The sequence below is a fragment of the Coturnix japonica genome, chromosome 2 (genome assembly GCF_054131305.1).
Source record: "Coturnix japonica strain WE chromosome 2, WE-NBRP24, whole genome shotgun sequence".
In the NCBI taxonomy this organism is placed as follows: domain Eukaryota; kingdom Metazoa; phylum Chordata; class Aves; order Galliformes; family Phasianidae; genus Coturnix; species Coturnix japonica.
The window spans coordinates 63739749-63766393 of NC_140664.1; the positions used below are offsets into that span (position 1 = coordinate 63739749).

Consider the following 26645-nt stretch of genomic DNA (forward strand, 5'->3'; position numbering starts at 1 on the left):
AGAGATGTGGTAGGATAAATTGTTGGGAAATGTGAGCATTTATTGCCTTCCCAGAGGAAATACAAATGCAGAACAGGTTGCATTGAAATTCAGACAGAAGAAACATGATGGATATATGTTTTTCCTGAATGACTGCAGAATTGTGCTAGCTGGTCTTCATTCATGCTGCAAGTTTAGAATAGGTTTGGCAAGCCCCAGTCTGAAGATTTAAGACTGATACTTAGAAGAAAAGGAAATGAAATGGAAAAAATAAAAGAAAAAGAAAGCGTTACTGAAAAGAGAATTTGTGGTTGAAGTTTTCACATAAGTTAAATGTAATTTATTTATTTTGTCAAATTTTATTTAGTGTCAGATTTAAAGTAAAAATATCCTAATTTTAGTTTGATTGCGCTAGAGGTTAATTCTACATTTTGGTAAAGGGATGTGTAGCTGGTCAGTTTCCTGAAAGTTGTCTATGTATGCACATTCATGGATTTGAAATGATTCTGCACTAAAGAAAGAAAGTTAATGTTTAAAAGATGAGGATACAAGCATTTGTGTGAATAAATATTATTATTACATTGAAAATTTAGTTCAGATTCCTTCTTAGATTTTGTTATCAGCCTGAATTGAGGTGAATATTATAGTATACGTTATTAATAGACTTGAGACATCTGGCATCTGCAGGCTGGTATGTTTGATGTCTCTAACAGGATAATTAATAAAAGTGTTCAAAAAATAGAATTAAGAGACACATAGGTACCTATGTGCGAAGAACACTGTTTTATAAAACTGCTGGAGTCTTTCAAAGGGGTCAGATAAATACACGAACAGAGAGATCCAGCTGATATCTTCCTGGATTTCTATTAGGTATCCAACAAGATTTCCCATCAAATTCTCCTACACGAACTAGGCAGACCCAAGTTTGTAGATAAACTCTTCTCATTAGCAAATAACAGACAGTTGGTGACAATAAGCAATTGCTTTTGTAATGAAAAAAGGTTACCAGCAGTTTCTTCATGGTTCTCGACTTGTCAGGATGCTCAAAATAATCTAGCAGAGCTTGAAGTAACAGATAGATTGTTGATACGATAGTGTAGCATGAGAGCAGAACTAGCTGTGAGAAGCTGTAGGAGGTTCTTAGGAAGTTGGCAACTGGTTACAAAATGGCAGAGGAAATTGATGTCATCAGGGAGGAGGTGGGAGGTGATTGGCTAGAAGGATGCTCAGTCTGGTTCAAGACAACAGTTTCTATGTACTTAAAATGCAAGGACAGCTTTAAATTTTGGAATTAAAAAAAAAAACAAAAAAAACCCAAAGAAAACCCACAACACCACCAAAAGGCTCTTAAGGGCCTAAACTTGCAAAAGAAATGCTGAAGTACTGCATACTTTTTTCTTTCTGAAAGGTAAAGTGAAAAGTAAAGCTAACTATACATTTGTTTAACTGCATCAGTCTCAGTGCCATGCATTTTCACTGGGATGTTCTGGTGCCATAGAAAGAGACCGATGGAACCACGTCTCTGGGGAAGCTGCTTGCTTTCCTGCTCTTCTAAATGCTCCTAGAATTCCCTTTCTATTCTGTGCAAAAATCTAGAATAAGTGTCCTGTGGAAAGCATTTGGGGAATGAAGAATATACACACCAGCCTGGCTGTGAGGTTTTTCAGCCCTCTTTGGTGTCCCATTAGCTCCCTATGGTGTCCTCGTAGGTCTCCAAAACTCTTAGTGCAGCGTTCAGCTGGAATTGACCTTGCAGCGTTTGTTCTCAGTTACTACTTTGTCAGACTGCCAAAATGCCCATAGGGAATGCAGGCAGGAAAAGGGAAGCTGAGATTTTTGCTGGTTGCATTTCTTCTAAACCCTAACAAAATATTACAAAAAAAGCAAACCAAAACAAACAACAACAACAAAAAGACACCAGAACCTTTTTACTTTTCTTTTTTCTTTTTTCTTTCTTTTTTTTTCTTTCTTTCTTGGCATAGTTCCCATAGCCTAGAAAGGCTTAATCAGGCTTTATGAGCTGTTGCCAGCTCCCTTAGATAGCTTCAGGTCTTCATAACTTGTGAAGAAATGAATGAATGAGTGAATGAATGAATGGGTGGCTACTGTCATTGAATACAGCTATAGGAGGATAACATCAAAATGAAAGAGTGTGTTTCCAGAATGGAAACTACCACTCATGAGTCATTTGTGACACTTCTGCCAGGATATTTTATGCTGTTCTGGGGAAGGCATGAGGGCTGGGTATGTATGCCCAGTATTTCTGATAGCATAAACGATACTGGAGTTAAGAAATACTGTATGCCTGCAGTGGTGCATCCAGCTGAGTTCTTGTGTTTAGAGTTTTGCTCACTGGTGTGCCTGAATTGCAGCTAGAGAATTTCTTCTGCAAATGATTTCATACTGAGTGTAAGTTCTTTGCTCCTGCTTTGGTATCTTTTTGCTACTTAGACAATTTTTAGCACTTCGTTCCTTTCTGTGCATAAACAAAAAGGAAAAAGAAAACAGCAGCAAGTATAGCTTTTGCAATCAGAAAGAAAAATACAGTGACATTCACGGTGATGGAAACAACATGTTGTCCATAACACATCAAGAGATTTGGCTTTACTTAATATTTTAATCCTCCAGACCAGCAATGTATTTTAACTCTGATCCTGACTTTCAGCACAGAGGACCCTGGATAGTGAAGTCAAGGGCTCTGCTCTTACTGTGTGTTTGTGCAAAGTCTGGAACAGAGAAATGTAGACCTGTGATTATGGCTCCCTGCTGCAAGCAGAATGTAAACAACCCAGCATAATAGGGAAAACTTTCAGTGAGATTACTCTTCTGACAGTTACTTACTGTAGTTTATAAAACATACCATACACCTCTAGCATACTATTCATTTTGAAAGTATGAAAAAATTAAGCCCTCTTATTACTTTAGCATAGGATAAATAGGCCACTTTTCATCTTTCATTTTATTTAATATGCTTAATGAAAACATATGAGATCACTGAGATTATAGAAATAGATTTGGCAGCATTTTCTTATTTAGTTGGTTGGAGACGTGTCATTTGGATATAGAGCTCTCTGCACCTCCAATAATAAGTTGTTTGCTCTGTGAGGAAGTATTACCATCTCAGGGCTGTATGAAGTTTGCATTTCTAAAATTGTGCACCATACTCTACTTTTATCCTAAGAATACGAATACTCCATGCATTTACAAAGGAAAAATCAGTGGGTATTTGTCACAGCATGTATCATTTGCCATTCTGGAATTTCTTTCAATTCCCACATGCAATTTTACTTTTTCTGTGTTGTTTTAACTTTTGAGAATTACTGCTTTTTCTTCCTCTCCTCCCCTTCTCTTCCTTTCCCCTCCCACTTCCCCTTTTCCTTCCCCTTTCCATCCTGTCCCCACTCTTCCCAACCCTTCCTTCCTTTTTTGTTTTAATCAATGAAGTTAGAGTTTCACAAGCTATTCTTCATTTATTAAGAGTCTACCAGAGAATGAAATCACAGCCAAAGCAAGGGCATGGCTTTAGAATATTCAGTATCCAAAGCTATCACAGTTAATTGTACATTTCTTGGAAAGGATATCATATTTTATGATTGAAGTAATTTCCTTTCTACCAAGGCTGGCTTGCGAAGAAGTTAGAGTGAGATTATGAGTTTATTGCTATTCTGACTACTCTGCTAATGCCTTTCAGGAGCCTTACATTCGGCACTTAGTTTGCTTGTGAATATTCCCCTAATGAAATAGATAATACCAGTTTGGTGCCACCAGTTTGGTGGGGAACTTTGTGTTGGGGCATTTATGGGCACTATAACTCGCAGCCCATCCTTATATGCCTTAGGGCAAACTCTTAGAGATATGGGTGGATGGAAGGTTATGGGGTGGGAGGATAATCATGTATTGTCTTAGTAAAAACCTTTTCACCTTCATTTGAATAATCTAATCCTGGCACCTGGATACGGAAAGAGATTCTTTGGGTACCTATCAAGTCTGACTCTTGGGCTGACTTTTCTCACTGCCTCTCAGTCTCAGTGCTAATGAGCTACAGTTCTGAGCCAGGAGGCCAGTTTCTGATGCTAGGATTCAAGTTAACCTCAACATTCATTTAGTTCTTAACTGTATTTCAAGTAAAGGCAGGGATTTTGTTGCAGTGACAGGTTGCCGCTAAGGACAGTATCTTCCACTTATGGTGTCAGCTTTTGTTACTTCTGGCTTTGCCTAAGGAAAGATCTCTATATCGTTATCACTTCCTTTGAGTTAACTCTTCTTATGAAAGTCGTATGACATATCCCTTCGGTATCTGTTATATACTACTGACTCAATATAGTGCCTTAAATTTTCGATTTTCTTGTTCACTTGATTACTTTAATTCCCTATTTATGTAAGAATTTTTTTTATGAACTGTTTTGTCATGTTATCATAAATACTTCTTCAGTCAAACACCGGATACCCACACCGTAGCAATCACAGGGAAGTTGTTCAGAATTCTTGTATTTGAAAATAGTATGAAATGTCTGTGGTGATACACAGATGTACTGGTACCTTGTGTGTGAGCATCATGTCCACTGCAGCAAAGTAGAAGAAAGTTCAAGGCTACTGGAGGCTTTCCAATGCTGCTTTCCCATGTAACATTGCTCTGGAACAATATGATAAACACTTTAATAGACCTATGACTGGAATAAGAATTTTCTACTCAACTTTGAAATTGTAAGATGTACTAAATGTGAATCATTTTGCTGGTGTGAGAAAATCAGGAATAAATGACGACATTGTTCTCCACACTCCTCACAGCCATAGGAGGTCACAGTCCTCCAGTTGTCAGCTTTGGCTAGCAAATTAGATATCAGTACAGGAATCAGTGGCAGAAATAACTATACTATATTTTAGATTTCAAGGTTCTTGTGGACCCCACAAAATGACTTTTCCCTACTCACTATGTATAGGTGAAACATGAGACATTTGGAAAGGCAAAATTCAGTTCCAGTGGGGAGCAAAATCAAAGCGGTGCGAGGGGGTGGTGTCTTGCTTTCTGCTGTTATTTGTTCAGTGAACATGAGCTGGATTGCATCATATGCTTGTGAGCACTGTGGTACCAGCATAGCTCACTCCCATGGCCATTTTACTCTGCTGTGTTAAATTCCCCTTGTATGGCCCCTAAATCTCATATCTCTTGGTCATGATGATTGCAGTGGCTCAGCTGCAAATAGGTTTGATTGTACACAGTTAGAGGGGAAAGAGTTGGATTTTCACTGTTTAGAGAATGACTTAATAAGCTTGGGAGATTTTGTATATATTTTTCTACTTCTGTGTTGATGAAAGAAAACCAGGATTACCCAATATGAAGTTCTATTTTCTAGTAGCTGTCAGCAGCTTTACCACTGTTAAGACATGTAAAAATATATTTCTACTAAGTGTATATGTGATTCAAACTTCTCACATTTTTGCCGACAGATATAATACTACACAGTGTACAAGTTATTTTTTGTTTTGATTTCTTTTTCTTTTTTTTTTTTCTTTTTTTTTTCTTTTTTTTTTTTCTTTTTTTCTTTTTTTGCTTGGCTAGAACTGGTATTTAGTGTTAGCATGCCTGGATCCTCCCTGAGGATTAATTTATCAAAAACTAAATAAAACATGTCTTCTGGCTGTTTTCTTTTTCCTGATGTTTATTTTCCATGTCAATAGAGAGGTTACTTTTTCAAATATAAAGTGGAGGGAAAGCAAGGAGAAGAAAAAGGCTGAAGAAATGAGGAATGGGGAGCCAATCTATTATGCTTTATCATTTTGTCTTGCAAGAATATGGAAGTGACTTGTCTATAAAATTCTCATTAGCCTAAAATAAGCAAAATTATATTCTGGAATCTTATTAGGCAGTGTCAAATAGTGTAATAAAAACTGGTTTTTGATGAACTTCTAAGGACACAGGTTGAGTTTTAGCACTACTAAATTGTATTCTTTAGTCAGTTTCCCTCTTTTCATGATACTGTTTGGGTGTCTAAGGAAGAAAGAAGGTTCATTTAAAAATGTTGCTGGATCCGGAATGATAAATGGCTTCCTGATTGCCAGCTTGTCCAGATGCCATTAATGAAATCTGCTGTAATTTGCATCTTTTGTTACTTCAGTGCAAATCTGGCTGAGTGCTTATTTTGGAATTAAACTGCTCTCCTTCAAATTAAGTTAGCCAAAGATTGGTTTATAATGTTTGAAATGAGGATGCTCAAAGAAGGTGTGTACAACATTGAACCAGAACAGATAAATTAATAAATTAGAAGAGATTAAGCTTTAGAATTAGAGTTAGAGCTATTTTTTTTTGTTAATTTATTATACAGGAATGAATCAAGTCTTGAAGATCATTTTGTCTTTATTAAGTCATTGTAAGGTAATTAGCAGTTTTCACTGCATATATCACAATTGAACAACTTCAAAGTGTTTGGTGGTTTGGTTTGGTTCAGATAAGCAACCTTCAGCTTGCATGTTTATTTAGGACTTATCTGAAATATTTGGATTGAAGGTGGTAATAGGAACAAAACCTACAACTAGCTTAAAGTTAATATATTACATTAATAAAACACCAGCTGTTCCTAAAGGAAGAAGTGGGAAAGACTAAAAAATTAGGTCACACTTCTTGACTGACATGAATCACATTAGCTTCATTAAAATTTATACAGACCAGTGATATTTAATGTCCTCCTGTATGTGGAATCCTCAAGGTTTTGCTTGTGGGTTGTAAGTCATGAGAATAAAATGACCAGTTCACAGTGGACTGACTGGAATCTCTTCTCTTGGGGTTCCTCTCTTGAAAACCCCTCTAGTTCTTTCTTCCAATGTTTTTAGGTGTGCTTTCAGTCTGAAGCAAGTGCTTAGCATTCAAGTGATTGTGCTAGGCTCTGATCATTCTTGATTTATTATTTTCTCCCACTCTTCCTTTCAAATGGCGGATGGAGACAGTAACTTAATGTAATAATATTTCCAAAGGGAATTAAAATGGCTTTTAGGAACTTGAAGTATGTTAGGACATACTCTGTTGTAGATACAGGCATCAGCACCTCCACTGAGGTTTGTGCCTGTGTTTGGGAGCAGTCTCCACACCTCTAACTCCTCTTAAGACTTTTCCATTGTTGTTTCCCTTTCAAAATTTTACTTTTGCTACTTGCAAGCTCTCCCTGCCATAGAGACATTTGTTGTGCTGTCAACAAGTGCTGACAACAAACCTCTTGTGTCACCAGAGTACATGACTGACAGATGGTGGGAGCTTGGCTCTCACCTTTTATTGCTTTCTGCAGAGACAATTGCTGGTTCTTCTTGGGTTCAGATGCAGCACTGCTTTTGTGATTCTGGCCAGACTAATGCTTAAATTGAAAATTTCAGTTTAATGTGCATGTCTGTGCATTACAGATTAGCCCAGGGTTTCCTACAGAGAAAACACTTCATATTAAAAAACATGAGTGGTGAGCAAATACACGAGTTATTTTGCAGTCAAAAGTAGGTTCCAAGCTGGGCCATGGCTCTGCATGGCGCTGAAGCCCAGACCTGTATGGTAAAACACGTGCACTGATGTTCAGCATCACAATTTATTCCATTTTGAGTGCTTAGAGGACAAGCATGTGTTCAAACTTTCATAAAGTCCCAGTAGGGCCTGTTTTCTGCAAATAGAGGCCGCTAAATGCTTTGCTTTTGTCAGGATTTGTGGTGGGCAGTAGAATTATGACAAAATATTGTACGTATCATGGTTGGGCTTTTTGAGGTTTGGTTTTTTTTTTTTTTGTTTTTTTTTTTTGGTATACATATCAATACAAAGATGCTATTTTTCAGAATGGGACTTTAAAATGCTTAAGAAATGTATAGGACTTCAAGTTCCTCATTTGACATTGACTTCCAAGTATAAGTTTTCTCACACAGAGCTTTATTAATATATTGAGAATGTAAACACTTGATCATTCAAAATAACTTTGTAGGTGCTTTGCTACTGGGGGAGAAAAAGTAAGATTCAGGGCTGTCTTTTAGTATTTGTCAAGGATTGAGTTACCACAGCCAGCTCTTAAGACTACTGATAAACTCTTTTAAAGTCATACTGGTTTCATCTTAAGCTGGTGAAATTGCCAAATCAACTGCAGAATTCTCTTGTTTTGATCTTTAGTTAGCATAGAAGACCTCCTGAATACTGCAAGTACTTCAGTACAAGTCTTCTTTAGTTTAAGATCTTAACTGGAGGCAGTCAATGAGTTTGTAAATAATCTTCATTCACCAGGCTTCCTTTCAATTTTGGTTTGGATACAAAATGATTTTGTTGGTATTTTAAGCTCCTCAGCCATTCAGAGCTGTTACCCTAAAGTTTTCTTGCACACTGAGGTAGAAGATCTACTGGTGTACCACTGGTAACTTGTCTTTGTTTTCAGAAGGGTGCAAAGTGTAGCCCAAAGCAATTCAGGACAGGGCACCCTGCACATCAGACAATGACTGGTAGAATATTTGCTGAAGTATGGGTAGGAATACGTCTCCATGGCATCGTTTGATTTTATCTTTGTGCTTGATGATTCTGTGTCTGGACTGTCACAGTCCAGTCGAGACGTCTGTTCATTTCTTGGGCTTTTTGATCAAGCCTGTTTTCAGTAAAATATACTAGGAAAAATCCCTTGCAGCAGTAACAGGAAAATGGGCATTCGATCAGAATCGCTTTGTCACTCCAAATAATTGATTAGTAATCAGTACAATTTTACAGTGTTAAACAAGCTTTTTTCTTAAATACTTTATTTCTACTTAATGTCTGCTATTTTATTTTATTTTATTCATTTCTCTCTCTCTCTCTCTCTCTCTCTCTTTTTTTTTTCTCTTTTGCAAAATACCAGAGAACAGTGAAGAGAGTGAAAAGGAAAATAGTAAGATCACATAGTCAAAAATGAGAATTATTTTTTTTTCCAAAAGGCTTCAACAAAACTTCATTTTGCATTAAAAAAAAAACATGCACAGAACCTGTCTGTGGGTGGACTAACCTCTTTGCTGTTAATGAAGTTGCAGTGTAACACAAAGTCATATAAAGCTAAACCCCATGGGGCTCCAGAATGTTCCTACTCACCACCCACATGGAGAGCCTGATGGCTTTTAGTTTACATGGGTGTTGATCTCATGTCACGAATGTGGAAAGGCAAAAAGAAGGGGGAGTGCTGCCCATGTCAATGAGTCCATTCTAAGCTGCACTGTCTGAAGAGCTCTCCTGGGGGATTTGGTAATGGATGGGGACGGACTGGATGACTGACATTTTTGGCTCTTCTTTCATTGTCTCTCCTCTGGTGCAGGGGAAGAATACACACTGAATTACCAGCAACACATATTTTTAGGCAAATTGTTGCTGATTTTGGTTTGTTTTGAATGGTCACAGTTTTTAAGCAGCCTGTCCAGTCCTGCACTAGGAGCAGACATCCAGGGGGCTGTTGCACAATCATGGCACAATTCTGCTTGTCAGCTCTCAGCTCTGCCTCTTCTCGTAACCCTGGGCAGAGGACAGGGCACATTAAGGATGCTACTTTATGATCCTCAGCAGCAGTCTTCCAGGGAATTGATGCATTCAGCTGGACTGACATGTGCTTCTGTCTCTCCCTCCAGACTGCAGTTTTGGAGGAAAGACATACAACAGCTCTATGAGATGGCACCTCCCTAGCAATCCCTGTATTACGTACCAGTGCCAGGTAAGCATGTCATAAGTGCCACAGTAAGTGAATCATGAACTTTTCTGTAAAACTCAGAGCCTTTTTTTATCCAGTTCAAATAACGCAAAATATTTTATACTCAAAGTGCAATAAGGACTTTGCATATAAAGCAGCTGAAATCTGTTCAGAAGTGACCCGCTATAACCAGACATCCAGAACTGTAGGTTGTGCATGAGCTGAGTACTCTGAGACCTAAAGGATGCTGAAAAAATGGTACTTCACTGTGCCATTTCCTTCTGTCTTGACCTTGAAATAATTCCTCTTAGTGCATTAGGTATTTTCTGAAATACAAATTACTATTTTAGTAATTCAGAGCTTTTGTGTGTATGTTTTTCACATACCTGGAATGCCCTTTGGGAGGAACCCACAGTCAAATCTTTTCTTTGGTTTCTGCCCTGTTAACACTGATGTTTTTAGTAGCTTGTCTATGTGCAGCCATAGCATTTGCAAGACTGACCGTTTTCAGGCACAGAACAAGTAATTGTGTAAGTAATTTTAGTTTCTGCCTGTGAGTAGCTCTGTGATTTTTGCTGATAACTTGATCCATTTCTATTAGTGGCACTCAAGCAGCTACTAAGAACTGCAGCTATTAGAAACAAGAGAGATTTCTGAGTGTGAAGATCTTCCACCAATAGGAGAATAGGGCTTTGAAATTATTCTCTCTGTCATGCTTCTACTCTATGATACCAACACATATTTTTATAGACAGATACACCAGGAAGACAAAGATTAAGTAGCAGTATTTTGTATTGTTGCACTTAAGGAAAAGAACTCAAAGATGGGATTAAGATACTCTGACCACTACACAATTCTTTATGGCCTGTTTCAGTACCTAAATGCACAACTGAGTAATCCTGTTTACCCCAGGCCCACAGGTTTAAAACAAAAACAAAAACAACAAAAAAACCTACCAGGTTTATCTTGCCTCGAAATGCAAAGCTGCAAGCAGCAAAAAAAAACGTAGCAACTTTTTATGCACAGGCCAGATCCTCACACCCAGGTTTGTTGAAAAGGGCTTTGACTTGAACGAGAAGTACAGGAAATGTTAATTTACTAATACTTATCAGGAGAAGCATCAAAGACAAGCATCTCACCTTTACAAAACAAGATGCTTTTATCTGCTAAGTCTTTTTCCTCTGAGGTTAGAGGGGGAGAGTACTTGTGTTTGGTTCCACCAAAGCTGCATGGCAAATTGCTAAGGCTAAGGATGCCTGATAAAGCAGGATTCCTTCTTCTAAAACGCTGCTTCCTTTCTTCCCTGATGCATTTTAAGGCAAATCCTGCATCTGGAGTCAGGGACACTCAAGTGAATCTTTCGGCTGCGGATTAACCTGCATCCTGATACCAAGCAGCAGGCACAGAAAGAAAAGGGCCTTTAACACCCAGCTCTCCACAGCATTTGCCCTGCTGTAATTGTACTGTTAGGAATTGTGGATTTTAGCTTCTTAAAGCAACCACAACAATAACAACGAACGTGTGTGATTTCTTCTTTTGCAGGAGGGAGTGATAATAGAGTCGGAGGTACAGTGTGTTGTTCATTGCAAAAACCCATCCAAAGTTGTGGGGATGTGTTGCCCTGTGTGTCCAGGTGAGATTCCGTGGGGAGAATGTGTGCTCTATGCATGTAACTGTATTTGTAATGGTAACAAGTATTACCTGGGAGCTGCTCTAACTCTGCTTTTAAACTTCACTAGTACTAAAATATGGGCCACTGGCTCATGTAATAAGCTATATGACACAAGAGAATATTTTTAGTAGAGAACATGTAGCCACTGGCAATGGCTGCATGTCTTTACATCGTTTTTCAGAGAATCAGTCAGCTGTTTTTTCCCTGGCTGATGACAGGAATTTCAATCGGAGAGGAAATATAAGAGTAATCCTAGAAGAAAGATTGTTTTTTTTTTTGTTGTTTTTTTTTTTAAAGATAATGTGAATGTATTGCCTTTGTGAAGCAGTGGCAAATTAACCTGGTTTATTGGTAATTTGATTCAAACAGAAATTTTATAGGAAAGTGCTGCTCCTGTTGTGATACAATGGATTTATTACACTTTAGTTTTTTTTGAGTATCTGCCAATATCTAACGTGAAAGTAAACAATTTATAAAAAGCTGCTTTTAAATGGAAGACCTCATTTAGCCTTAATGTCATTGGTATGTATTTGTCTGCTGTAGAAGAATGCTTCCCCCCAAAAGATATTTTGGGATTCTCAAGACCTTTGTAAAGGCTTCTGGAGTGATTTGAACCGGTGTGGATGTATGATCTACTTTTCGTATTGTCCTGTGAAAGGGTATGTTGCAGTTTGCTATTCTGAGCTAAACTTCTTCAAATACTGTTTTCCAGGTTGTATATTTGAAGGGAGACATTACAATGAAGGAGAAGAATTTAGGCCTGAAGGAAATAAATGCACCAAGTGCTCTTGTGTTGTAAGTATTTGCCTTTTGGCACTGTATCTCCCTGTATGAACTTTGGAAGGCATGTTATTATTGTCATAACAAAACAAAGCAATATAAGGAATTCAATGCTGCTCTTCTCTTGGAATTGAGATATCTGTTGAAGATTTTTTTTTTTTCCCCATGCTAATACATTGTATCGCTCATATTCACAGTTTATCATCTTTTTCGTGACCAGACACTGTGTGCAGATAGAGCATGGTGTTGGGTGTGTGTTGATACAGAAAATTAGTGATGTTTTTTTGCAGTGGGATCATGCAGGAGAGAAAAGATTTTTTGGGTTTAATCTATTGATCAGTTTAAAGAAACCTCTAGTAAATGCTGATCCTTTGCAAGGATTCCTTTCTTCAACAAGGGCTTTTGCTCTGAGTTACTGAATGAAAGGATGAGGGTTGCCTCCCTAGGCTGTCCCAGGTGGATTTTGACTTGATGCTTAATGAAAAGGTCATATCCTGAATTTCATCCTTGACTAACAGCAATATCGAGAGGAAGTAATAATTGCATCCTTTGGGTAATGAGCACAGGCTTCTCTTTCACTACCATTAAGTTAAAAGATAATGCTGTATTGCTGGGGTAGATAACTTTGACTTCACTGCCGTGATCTGTGAGACCAGTAAAATGCAAAGCTCAAATCACTGCCTTTGTTGCAAGTGATGGGCTGGCTATCAGCAGAAAATGCAAGATTGGGGAACTTTACTTTCCAGTGGAATGTCACAAAGTTTTCTCAGTACCAGACATGGCTCTCCTGCATCATTACAATTAAAAAAAAAAGGGGGGGGTTGAGGGGGGAGGAGAATGATAGAATTAAAGCATAAAAACATATTTATACACAGACATTTCATGAAGAGACTGCAGAGAACTTGGACTGTTTTGAGGGGGAAAAAAAATCCTTCTAATCTGTGGAGTTAATGTGTACTTATTCATCACTGCTCCTGAGAAGATTTGAGCAGTTCACGGTTGTTGTTTTTTTTCTTGTATTAGTTTTTTTGTTTTTTGGGGGGGTTTTTTTGTTTGTTGGTTTTGTTTTGTTTGTTTGTTTTTCCCAGGTATAAACACATAATAATGAAAATATGTTTTCACCCTTGTCAGTGGTGATCTCTGACTCTGGTGCCTGCCTGCTGTCCTGAGCAGAAAGGCATAACACCCTGCATTCTCATCTGGTCCCCTTGTCATTCAGCTGCAGTGGTGATGCTCCTGAGAGGAAGGCAGATCTGAGTGGTTAAGAAGTCTCTGGAGACAGACTTCAGTCTTTTGGGGATGTGCGTTGCTTTTTCCTAAATACTAGAAGGATACTGCATATTGCCCAGTGGTTAGTGTGCCAGTATCTCCTTGATGAACTTTCCTTTATTCCCTAAATAGCAAAAGCAGCTGTGCCTGGAAGAGCACAGTGGGGGAGTGGGATATCTCAGAGGAGAAAAGATAAAGAAATGTAGGCATACAGGGTCAGACCTGAGGGCCTTTCCTTGACAGCAACCAGTCCCCGGTACATTAGAGAAGGAAACAAATCAGCTACTGATAGTAAGAGGTTTAAAGCCTCAAGCAAGAAATGTAATGATCCCTTCTGAGAAAGGCAGCGTGATGATTTGGGATGGTAATGATATCTGTATAAAATGCCCAGCTTTAAGGCTGAATCTTATAGACTGTAAAAGTGTCTGCGTGTATGCCACACCTGAATTCTCTCTCTCTGTAGTTCCTTTTTGTAGTACCTCTTGCCCATTTCCTGCAGAATATGGGCCCATGTTAATTCTTACATAATTTAAATTGGAAGCAAGTTAACTGAAGCATCCTCAGGCTGCAATAGCTGCTTAGTGCCTGCTTTGCATCCATATTCTTTTGGGAATGAGTTTCCAGTGAATCTCTTATCTAAGCAGTTGTTGGGTATGCAGATACCAATCTACTCCTGTGATACGATGGGAACAGGCTTGAGTGTGATGTGCTTTAACTTGTGCATTATTTAAAAGATTACAGGCAGTTCCTTGCCCCAAAATAGATTTATTCTGCAAGGATTTGCAGTCTTAAGTATTTAGTGAATATATTGTGGAAATGTAATGGGGAAAGTGACAGAAATTGTTGTCAAGGTATTTCTGGGATGGTGATGGTGCAAAACGCTCACTTGAGCATGAATTCTGGGGTTTGCTTAGGAATGAACTTTTTTAGTAGTGGACTATTCTGGACTACAAAGAGCATCACTGTCCTTGGGATCTAAAGGAGGCATTAAACAGGAAGAAAGCAAGGAGGGATGGCTGTGATATGTTTTTCTACAGAAACATAGGGCTGCTCGACACTTAATGAATCCACTACAATGAGTGATTACTTACAAAAGGAAATTTTAAAGTTGCAAAATGATATGCACAGCACTCCACATGTGCCAGAAATTCAGGATTGCAGAGCCCAGTCTTCATAAAGCTCTTTGGTCCTTCAAGTCTGTGGTTTTTTCAGCCCAAAGCAGTGCCTACTAGACACTATTGAGCTCCCAAGGAATGTGAAGTGGTCGTTAAGATGTTTTTTTGTTGTTGTTTTTAATGTGCATTTTCTGTGCAAACCAAGACAAAGCAGGGCATTAGGGCTTGGGCAGCTCTGTCTCCTTGCAGGCCCCTGGCCATAAAGGATGCAACATGTGCTTCAATCCTTGCCTGCCATGCTGTCAACTTGTTAGTGCAGTTTCTGTTTATCGCCACTTGTGGTCTTTGTTATTGTCTTCTGAAAGCCAGACCAAATTCACCAGACTCATATCACTGAAACAACCATTAGCTAATAACTTTTGGGCTGCTACCAAGCCAGGCTGCCCTCACAGGGGTGACGTGGGGATGAAAGGCTCCGTATACCATTACCACTTTCCTGAGAGATCTGCTCCTTAGGGTGACTAAGATTTCTTGCTGAAAATGAAAATGTATCACCTCTCACTCAATGCATATTGCCTGTCAGGAGTGAATGAGCCAGCTTTTAATGACTCAGTTTCTCTGGGGAGATGCATTTGTGTAAGAAAGGTGGACAGGATAATAGGGATCTCCTCTCATGTTGGCTGAAACCCAGCTGTCTCTCAATAATTCATCTGTCTAGCCTGGTCCTGCTTTTCTTGATAGGCCAGCGAAGTAGTCTAGAGAGAGCTTGGATATTTTCCCTACCATAAGCACCTACTTATGTGAAGGACTGGCCGCTTTAATCAAGTGTTATTTCTCAGATACTACTTTTATGAGTCTGAGAGTGTGTTTCTGTTTGCACGGTGAGAGCACTTGGCTTACATGTTTCCTTTCTTACAGCCTGTATTAAAATAGTCAGACTATGATTATCTTAAATGTTTTCATTTTCTCTTTTGATGTAGAACATTTGAAAAAATAAAAAGTAATATCAAGAGGACAGGAGGGAGAGGCAGAGAAGGAGGGAGGAAAGGAGGCTCGGCAGGAAAATGACCTTGAATGAGAGTGGTAACCATGGGGAAGCATATCTCTTAATGGTAGTATCCAAACTTATAACTAGCTGCTCTGACCACAGGCATGGTCTTACACTGCCGTTACCCAGACCATGGGCGCTGTGTGTTCGGGCATGTGAGGCATGCAGCCATATGAGGGGCTGCCATGCTGAGAGCATGCTGTGCTATGGAGACGTCTCTGCTGAGGGCTGATCTTCCCCTGAAGCCCCAGCTGCGAGCAGTGGGTTGTTGCATTTGGGGAACAATTGCAAGCCAGATTATGGCATTGCTGGAATGGCTGAGGGATGCGTGTATTACCAGCTGGATTGGAAATGGGATAGGTTGTGCTGTCCATCTGTCCAGCAGGGATGCATATTATGGGGCTGTCCTCACGGAAATGTTGCAAAGCAAGTGAAACTTAAAGGGATGAAAGCAGAGCGCAGGGGTTTGGTGAACTGAATTTAAAAGTGGCCTCAGCTCCATGTTCGTGCATACATCAAGGGCTTCTGCGCAGTGGGACTCAATGTGCACACCACTGCTGGTCTGCAGGTGTACTTGTGGGTCTGTGCAGGAAATGTCTTGTTGTTTATGTTCCTGAGTGTTAGAGTGCAAAAAACTGCATAATGAAAGTTTTGCACAAAGAAAAGGAAATCACACCAAGAAATCTGTTCCTAAATCAATGAGTAACAGACGTTGCAATGGCAATAAATAAGGAGAAACTACACATGCTAGTATTTTGAACATTGAGGGTGGAATTCTTGTCTAGCTCCAGACATGTAGAAAAAAAATGTGTCTTGTCTGAGCTACTTATCTGGGCTCCTCTTCAGTTAACAGAGAGAGAGGTAGGATGGATTACCCTCACAGATGCCTATCTTTCTCTAGTAACTATAGGGGGAGCCTTTGTGGCTCCCATAGCCCCTGAGATGACTGAAGATAGCTGGGATGGATTCCACCCCTGCAGTCAGATCAGTGATGGAGCACCCTGATACTGCATTAAAAGATTTACTTTAACAAATATTGGGAGCTGCTGAAGTATGTTCCCACAACAACTCCAGTCTACAGGAAATCTTGTAATTAAACATAGGGAGTGCATAATTACATGTATGGCAGTGAAGGCTGGCAGTACAAGTTGAGTCCAAATTAAAATATCCATTCTCAGTGCAGTGCCAAATGCCCATCTTTCTGAATTTCCATGTACTTGACATGCTTTGATGCAGCTCCAAATTACAGCAGATGCTGTCTGCCCCACTTTGAAGTCTATGAGATAGAGACTGAGTTTTAGTCAGGATGACAAGTGGAGTAGGGTTTTTTTTTTTGGTAAGAATAGTGTTTACTTGCTCAAAGTTAGTGATGTAAGAACGAGTATTTGTCTTATATGTGGATGAAAGTGGAGAGCAGTAAGCATTCAGAAATGGGATATGGAGAGATGTTCAGTGTTTCTCTTGAAAGCCCCCCTGCATTTCCAGACTTTTTGCAAGTCCTGAAGGATTGGTTTTCTAGCCTAATAAAGATATAACTTTCCAGCTAGGAAACAAGTATGTAGTTTAAATAACAGTCATGCATAAATTTAAAAATAAAATTGATAACAGTTTTTCTGAAACTTTCAGTTTTTCTACGCTCTGAACTACCAATGCAAATGTTCACAATTCAGTGTAATTATTCAGTATAAATGATTTGCTTTCATAGGCACTTTGAATCTGCAGTTAGATTTCCTCCCTCTCTGGATATCTGAACATCATCCTGCACCTCTTCCACCTGGAGATCTTTCTAGCTCACCTAATTTATGTATGCTCCCAGCTAAGTCTGTTCCTGTACTGTTCCCTTGTCACACTTTTAATTTTGGTGTGAGTTGAATCACTCTTTTTGTGCTGCAAGAGCCTACACCCAATTAAGTCTTATTTCCAAGAGAGCAGAAGTAATGAGCAACTTCCTAAAGATCCAGGTGACTCTTTAAGGACAATGGGCCTAGGAAATATCACATCTTTATCCACATCTTTCTCATATCCCTTCCTCCCTCAATGTCATTGTTTGCCGCTCCTGCCCATCAGGGACCAGTTCAAATGCACCTTCCACCCTTCAGCAAGTTCTGTGCTGCTTTGACTTTGCTTCCAGCTGTTCTCCCTTTCCTCCATCATTTCACATAGGTCACGTTACTTAGTTCATATTATTTCTGAGATGTCATCTATGATCAGTGTCCACTGTGTTTCTAGGGGGATATTTTCCAACTGAAGAGTAGGAAGACTGAGGAATTGTGGGGGAAAAAATTCTCTCATTTTCTCAGGTATGACTTGTTTAGACTAAAACTGTCTTTGCAGTTTGATGGCAACATAGCATTGCAATAATTAATGAAGTAAGGGATACTAGAAGATATGAAAGACTTTAAACTTCCTAAGTATCTGAGGAACCTAAATAAATGCTGGTTAACATCTCCTCATGACTGTGCCCTGCGTGAAATTCTAATGTTGCAGTACAGAGAAAAGAGTACAGGACTTATCATTTAAATGACATGAATGCATACGTCAGGGTGCATGTAGCATTATTAAGGCATATAAAGAAAAAGAAAAAAAAGTGACCACATTGCTTACACATTGAGGGGAGGTTGCTATAGTTCTCGAGTGCAAAGGAGCACAGAGCTTACACTGTCAGGTGTCTGTTCCCTGTCTTGTTAAACTTTTCCTAATTAACAGGCTGAGATTGATTGTTCCTATTGACAAAAAGAATTGAGTACACAGACCTTTAACAATAACGAAGAGCTGTTAACAAGCAGTCTCTGATGAGGGGACTATCTTTTATTGGCATAGGGCTGCAATGAAGTCTGCAAACATCTCTGCTATAACTCACTCCTTGCAAAGGGGAGAAACTATCATTTAGGGAAAGCATGGCATTAAGACAGCAGAAAACAAAGAACCTGGTTAGAATAAGCAAATAAACAAAAAACCTTCTGGCCAACAGGGGATGAAAGGGTTGCATGTGGTTTCAGAAGATTGCGCGAAGATTTTATGCAAGCCTGCTACAGCACTTCTTGTAAGAGGCTTCAAATGGGGGTATGCATGTGGCATCTCGTGGGAACGCTTGTGTGCAAAATTGATTTGGGTCTAAGAGATTCCCACAAGTTGTGGTAGGAAGCAGTAAAAGCAATAGCTCGTCAATTAACAGGGCCTTTGTTTGCCAAACATTTTATGAAGAGTCCAAGTCTCCTCTGACTGGTGTTACAATGAGGGAAAGGATGAGAGTTTGTCACCCTTTCAGTTTAAATCAATGTGGATGTCACAAGCTTGGGGGTTGTTATCAGATAACAAAAGCTAATGATTTTAAGCTTGCACACATCCCTCTGCGTCCCAAGACAAGAGGTTTTAGTATGTACAGTAGTACTAAATTAATTTACACAAGAGTTTAATTAACTGAATAAAACCTACCTCTTTCCTCTTTTTTTCCTGATTTATAAGATGAAAAAAATAAACTAGGATTGGAGACAATACAGTGTTACATATAGGGCATCATATATCCCTCATAAAATATCCCTTCGCCGATATCCCCAAATACAATATTGGTAAAACTTTGAGCAGCATATTTATTTTTTTATTTGCGCTGTATCCATTGACTGTAATCATTTTTAATGTCTGTTGTAGAAGGCGTAAATTGTAGTTTGTTTCATTTGCTGTTGATTGTGATTACCAGATCCTGTCTCAATCATCAGGCTTTCTAAATTCTCCTGGCTCTTTCCACTGTACCCTACCACCGACTTCTTCTTTTCTTCCCTGGAAGTTTTAAATGTTGTTTAGAGAGCAAGTTTCCAACCCTTCCTGTTACAACTATTCTCCATCTGGGACATGCAGCGATTTAAGAAGGAAGCCATATAGAAAGACTAGTCAAAGCCCTTTGGATTCTATCAACTCTTAAAATGCTAATGAATATTTTCCTTATTTTTCCTATTTAATGACAAGAGATAAATGCATGGGATTGTGGAGAAGAGAAAAGGGATACTGAGAAAATTTGATTTTCAGGACTGTGTGAGTCTTTATCTTTTTAAATAACTCAGGCTGAGAAGTGGTATAGTCAGAATAACTGACTATCAGTATAGGCATAGGAAACAGGAAGGAAAAAATAATGCTTTGAGACATGACAGTGATTTACTTATTCTGCCTTTAACCTGTCAGAAGTTAATTTTGACCAGGAGCCAAACTAACATAACATGTTTGGCAATCAATCTGAAGGAAAGGTGCAGAAATGCTTGTGAGCAACTTGAGGTGGGAATCACCGCACGACTTAAGCCCTCATCTTCCACTGTAGGTGCTTAAATATGAAAGATGCGACCTTAAAAAAGTTTCCTAACCCCAGAACCTTAAAAATGTTCTCTAACCCTGGTGATAGATGTTGCCTGAATGTCTAAGTTTCTTCCAGGAAGCCCCACTCCCACACTGCCTAAACTTCAATTCCAAACATGACTAGAACACCATAAACTTGACAGTCCCAAGTTTCAATGAAAAAACAAGGTTTTAGCTCTGTGCCAGAAGCTTTGTAATGAAGCACTGGCATTTTCCACAGAAAGTAGGGGGGTTTTTTTTGTTGTTGTTTTTGTTGTTTTCTCTCTCTTTTTTTTTTGTTTGGTTTTTAAATAGGAGCTTAGTTAGTGGCATTATGCGATATTGTGCGCTAAGATAATTGAAATGGAAATTTCTTTATGAACTGTATTTGTGTGTCAGAGCCAATGCAACATCAAGCACAAAGTCTGGGTTTTCAGAAGATTCAGATCTGATGTTTGAAGCGTCTGAGCCCAAAAGCATTTGAGTAGCTTGCATGCTTTGTGTGCTTTCTTTTCCCTTTTTTCATTTCTCCAGAACACAGCACCAGAAGCTCTTTTGAGTGTAGGACAGAAGCTAATGTGCCTTTGCCAATAATATCTTTCTTCAGAGGAAAAAAAAAATCAGAGCTGGTCTCAGCTCTGAAAGCATAGCAATGAGGGTAGTGTTTCTTTTGCTGTCCTCAGCCCTGCATCCAAATATTCAACATGCTGGAAAAAAATATTGTAAATAAAACAATGTATGTGAAGCCTAAGGATCCTATGCTTTTCAGTGCTCAGTTTGGTCTCCGTTCTTCCTCCTAGTTGCAGCATAACTTTTCGTGGATGAATCTGAATAGCAGTTCTTAGCAATCACAGTTGCTGATGCACTATTTGCTCTCTAAGCAGCCAACTGAGAATTGCCCCCCTCTCTGTTTTTTGAAGTAGTTTTTAAGATTCCCCTGGGCTCCTGCAATTACTATTCTTCCCTCATCTAGGTTTCTATCACTGCACTTAAGTAAGCATGGACATGTACACATCTAGAACCACGTAGGGAGAAAAAAATCTGCACCTACTTCCTTTTCTTCTGTCCACTGCTTTGTAGTTGACGTGGATGTGTAAAATCTTTTATCAGCAGCAATTGCAGAGCATCTGCCACTGTGACTTTTTGATGGTGAGCCTGATTCTAACACAGCAAGCACTCTGTAAAGTAGCTAAATGGGAATAGGAACCATAAAAGTTGATACCTGGTGGAAACCAAGCCAGGCAGGCATTTTCTTTCCCCCTGGTGTTGTTACATTCCTTGTGGTCAGCAGTAATAGCTCTGCTTCCTGAAATATGGGCTGCGGGGTATTATGCTGTGTTCAAATGGGCATCACTTGAAGCTCAAGTGTTTACGCTGTTTGAAGCATACATTCTCACTTCCTAAGTATTCAGTGCAGCAGGGATAATAGCAAGCAATTATATAAAGTGAAGAGTAAGTTACAGGAAGGGCAAAGGACGGAGAACAAACATGCTTGTACATCCAGTACAACAGACTTATCATGGACCTGCGTATCATGTTTCTTATTACTCATGAGATACTTTTTTTTTGCAGTATTTCTCTGAATCTGGCATGAGGCTATTAAAGATGATATTAATACCCATGGTGACCAAAAGGACATTTTGCATTTTTTTTTTTGCAATGAGTGCTTGTGTTTCTATTTCTAAGTATCTTATCATTGCTGTTACGCTCTGGGAAACCCCTTATCTCAGTCTTTCTTCAAACTTACGGAAAGAGAAGATGGCATAGTTCCCACAATACACTTGGAATGTGCTTGCTTGTTCTCTGCTACTGCTCCTATGACTTTAGGGAGCAACCCTGTATATGCTGATTATTATTATTATTTATTTCTGCGTGATACTTCACATAGGACAAAAGGTTTCAAATTGTGAGACAGGTCACACTTAGGAAGGAATTCTTTCCTTCATGACATGAAGATTGTAAAACAGTGTGTAGAGCACATGGTCCTTAAAGGAGAGCAAATATGGCTCGAACTCAGTAGTACCTTGGAGTTACTACAGCTACAGGCAAGGTGCCAGCTTGCCCACAAAAACCCAGCTACCCACTAATTCTTTCATCTATTCTGCAATTTTGAGCTCTATCTTTTTTTCTAAATGCTTGTGTTTATTAAAGTGGGGAAGTAAGCACGTGTCCTGGAAGTGGGCAGATGAAAGAAAAGGCAATGGGAGAATTCATCATTTCTTGTGTACAGGATTTGCACGGTATTTGTGCTCTTGCCATCAAAGCAAACCAGTAAGACTGGAAGTAGCAGCTTTAAGTCAGTATTGCAAAAACAATTCTAAATGCTCATTTGAAATTCGTAGTAACTTTTATCAGATGGAACAATTTATCCTAAGGATGATGCTCGCCCACAGAAGGAAAACTAAAATAAAATGTAACATACCACACGTACTCAGTCAGAATAGCCTGAAATATTCATATCTGGAATGCCAAAAAACACGTATCTGTGGTTAAACTACAGAATAAATATAAATATTACTTTTATTAATTAAATGTGATTTAAGAGCACATTCTTTGGGTAGTACATAACTTTGAATGTATTAAACTCTGCTTCCCCAAATGCTGAACATAAATTTAGATAAAATTTAGTCTTCCATAAAAGCTTGTAAAATTATGGGTATAATAAATCAGAATGTTGAAAACGTGTAGGAGTGTGACAATGTGTCTTCAATAGCCAGAACTCCAGGATGAGGATGTGTCAGCCCTATGAAATATTATCAAACAGTGTTTCCTTCTGGTCTGTTGACAGAAATGGAGATGTTTGAAGATTTGAGGCTTACAGTTTCAATGAAGAAAAGAAAGCATTGAAAAGAGCAGGATGTAAATTTTCTATCAGAGTAGCTTATGATTATGCTTTCAGTTTTGGCTTTCAGATTGAGAATATAAACAGTCTTAAATAAGGCCCTGCTAGATACTGCCAGCTTGTATTTGAGTTAGAAAATCTTCCCAACATTGGCTTTGAATCCCTGGCCCTGGGGAAATAGTTTCTTCTATCTCTTTTAAACCTGATTTCACTTAGACTAGTTGTCTCCTTCTTCACCTGAATAAAACGAGGCCAAAGTTAAAAGGTTACACAAATTAAAATGAGTGTGGTTTTCTGAGATAGATAAGATTGAGATAATGTTGCTTATAAAAATGGAATCCAGGTGCGGGTTGGGTGGCATAAAAATGGGAAACTGATTGTGACTGCTGCGAAATTTTATCACCTACTGCTAGAACCTTGTCAAAACAGCAGCCTGCTGCCTTTGAAGAGTGCTCTTCACAATCTCTGAATTTTGAAAAACAAAGCTGTTTTCCCTGCAATCCCACAGGATACACAATTTCCTGGTTTAATTTGGTTCATTTCAGTGGTGTTAATTCAAGGGTAGAACGAGTCCTGCGTTTGTAATTTATTGTTTTGATACTCAGGAGAGAAAATACTGGCAAACTTTACAGAAACATCTTGCATAATGGCTTGGAGGTCAAACTGAAAATCTAGTTTGGATGGATTGTTTGGCTGCATTGCAAAAAAAAGAAAAAGTAATATAATTTTGAGTGGGAGAAGTGGGAGAAAGTATGTGGGTTTGTTTGGGTTTTTTTTAATTGTTGTTGTTGTTGTTGTTTATTTGATTTTGTTGTTTTTAAGCTGAAACATGCCCAGTGACACAGAAAAATCTTGTGTGTGTGTGATTGTGTGCACGGTGCTGGTGGGTCCGTTCTTGTGCACACCTTTTTCTCTCCTTACCGTGCTCCCTTTGTTCCCCGCCCCGCCGCGGGGGGGCGCTGCAGGGGGGCGGGTGGGTGCTGAGCGCTGTTTCACAGCGTCACCTAGCGGCGGCAGGAGGCAGGGCTTACATCAGCAGTGCTTCTGTGTGCTCAGTATTAGTCAGGTTGAGAAAAGACATATGCGTAGTGTCAAAGTGCATGTGCAATCCAAGACCAAAATGTACACAGAATATATAAGAAGAAGGCATCCATTAATCAGCCACTTTGACTTTGCTGGAACCACTCAAAATTACACTTCTAAATGCAAATGTTAGTTGAGGGCATTTAATGAAAGTAGTGTAGATTTCTCCAAAAATAATGCTTTCCATCTAATTCCATCGCTTTACCTGTTTTTTATACTGAGTTGAAGTTCATGTCACCCCTCCATGGACTGATGTTTTGTCTCTAGCTTGTAGCACCGACAACAAGTCTCATCACTGGTAATGATGTGATCCAGGAAACTTACCTTCAGCCTTTAATTGCTTCAATAGATCCTGACAAACTTGCAAGCAGCGTTCTTTCTGGTCCTGTGTGAATATTCGTGGGACCGACCTGGTGCTATATTGCTGCCATAGTGTCCATCACCTTAAAGCTGGTATTCAGCTCCACACACAGTTCCCTGGTTGGGAACAACAAATTGTAATGGAATATGGGTGGGAAAGCTCAACCTTTACTTCCATACCACCAACATTCACCTCTGACGTGGGCCAACGTAATAAAATATGAGACATTACTTTCAGAGCAGCCTGTCTAAAATCCAAAAGGAAGTTCACATGCTGCAAACCTATGGTGTCGGAAAACGGAGGTTTTTATTTTTGACTACAATCAAGGCTGGCATAAGAATATTTTCTTTCCTCTTTCCAGAAAATGTGGCTGCAGAAAGGGAAATGTAATTCTGGGCAATACAAATGGAGCAGTTACTCAATGTGCAGTCATTTCATTACACAAACGCAGGCACTGTGAAGTACTACAAGAAGCTTCACTATCCCCAAGTTTATAAACTGCTAAGTAGAAAAATGTCCCATTATGACTAACTGGACAATTAATCTTGATAACAAATGTTTAATAAGAACCATATTCAGAGATTTCATCAACTCCATTTCTGCATACAGTGAAAAGCTCATTTTAAAGTAAGTCATTGGAACATGAAAGTACTTGATTTTTTGTGTGTGTTTTTGAGCTAGCTTCCTAGCTGATGATGTTACCATGTATGTATTTGTACACAGATGTTCAAGTAATGCCTTTAAATAGTTATCCTATTCTTTGCTATTACCTCTTCCCATAATCATTTCTCTGGTAATGAAACTCAGAGGTCAGCAGAGGAAAATTCTTGGATTTTATTTCTGGTGACATTGCAGTTTTTAGAAATAAACTTTTAGTTGTATTAATTGATAACAAATTGGAACACAGGAATGGCAAGTACTAATATATGACTTTTGGGCTTCAGCCTAATGAAAAGGAAAGGAGAATACAAAGGAAGGAAATCTGAACAGTTGCAGTCTGCTGGGAAGTTAAGAAAAGCAGTATTGAATGGGATTCCAGTCAGCTGCATGTTCAAGTTGTTACTTATTTTGAAAATGAATATAAATGAAATGACCAATTGTTAATTACAATATGCAGAGTTCTGAAATATTTCTGCGAGTGCAGCAAACTTCCAAGAAGCTGTATCAGCTAACACAGCTGAACATAGCCTGGAATAGCATACAGGATGCTGCCTCTTAGCTGCAGTGTAGCCTGCTCTTGGATAACCTTCTCTCTGGTTATTTGACTTGCAAGGAATGCCCATACAGTGAAAGGAACTTGCCTGCACACAGGGCAATAGGAGTACTGAGCAGAGCTCATCAATTTGGAAGTACAGTGGGTAGCCATGTTCCTGTGTGGGTGAGCTGATCACTGTTCAAGTCACCACTGAAGGCAATAGGGAGAGGCACATGTGTGCTGTAATGCATATTAAGTATGGTAATACTCTATTACCAGGCTGTGAAAAGAAGAGTAAAGGACCAGACCCTTTTGCAGCCACCCTTGTAAACAGAAAATAGGCTCTCAGGTGGTAGGACCATTGGACCTTCCTTTTTTAGATCTTAGGAGCAGCAGACCCACAGAAAATCAGCCTCCTTACTCTTTTAATTTATTATCAGAAGGTTCTACCTCCTCAGTTAAATTCTTAAGAGACTGTGCACAGTATCAAGACAATTTAGAAGAAGAAACCTATGCCTCAGTAATTTCCATTTATGTTCTGTTTACCATGTGTCTAAAGTAAAAGGAATGGGGGTGATGAGTCGGGAGCTGAGTGTGAGCTCCCAGCCAGCGTGACCTTGTAGCATTGGAGACCTACAGCATCCAGCCTGTATGAGTCCAAGCATGGCTGATAGGTCCAGGGAAGGGAGTAGCCCTCTCATAACTTATTAGACCACATGTATATACTGCATCTAGTTTTGGCCCCCCAATATGTGAAAGATATTGTGTTGTGTTTTGGATGCCACATCCCTGGAGACATTCAGTACCAGGTGTCTTGGGTTCCTGGGTATTCCGATCTATTGGCTGGAAACCCTGCCTATGGAAGGGGGTTGAAACTACTTCTCTGAAAGAATGGTCAGACAGTGGAATGGGCTGTCCAGGGAGGTGGTGAAGTCACTGACCCTGAAGGTGTTCAAGGAACGTTTGGATGCTGTGTTGATTGGTTTAGTGAGAACTATTGGTGATTGGTGGATGGTTGGACTGGGTGATCTTGTAGGTCTTTTCCAACCTTTGTGATTCTGTGATTCTGTGGTTGTGTGATCTTTGAGGTCCCTTACAACACAAGCCATTCTATGATACTAGCAAACTGGAGTGATATCAGGGGAGGCACCCAGGTGTCCAGGACTGGAACTACTGCTCTATAAACTGAGGTTGAGGAGGTAGAGAGGTTTCACCCAGGAGAAGAGGTGGCTTCAGGAAGGGCCTGGCAGCAGTTCCTCAGCATTTGTAGGGAGGCTACTGATAGGGCCAGGCTCTTCATAGCAGTGCATGGCAGAACAGTTGTC

The 26645-nt window shown here is 39.3% G+C and overlaps 1 protein-coding gene across 10 annotated transcripts in view; it reads left to right on the forward strand.

Annotated features, from left to right (window-relative positions):
• The window catches only part of BMPER (BMP binding endothelial regulator), a 141848-nt gene that overhangs the window by 22809 nt on the left and 92394 nt on the right, over nt 1-26645 (forward strand). For all 10 annotated transcript variants that reach the window (XR_014943492.1, XR_014943493.1, XR_014943494.1 and 7 more), the window contains exons 4-6: nt 9574-9656; nt 11175-11265; nt 12017-12099. Coding sequence is in view for 6 of the 10 variants with exons in the window: in XM_085540008.1 (XP_085396134.1) it covers nt 9574-9656; nt 11175-11265; nt 12017-12099 (257 nt within the window). In the remaining 4 variants the exon portion in view is untranslated. The remainder of the gene's footprint in view (nt 1-9573; nt 9657-11174; nt 11266-12016; nt 12100-26645) is intronic.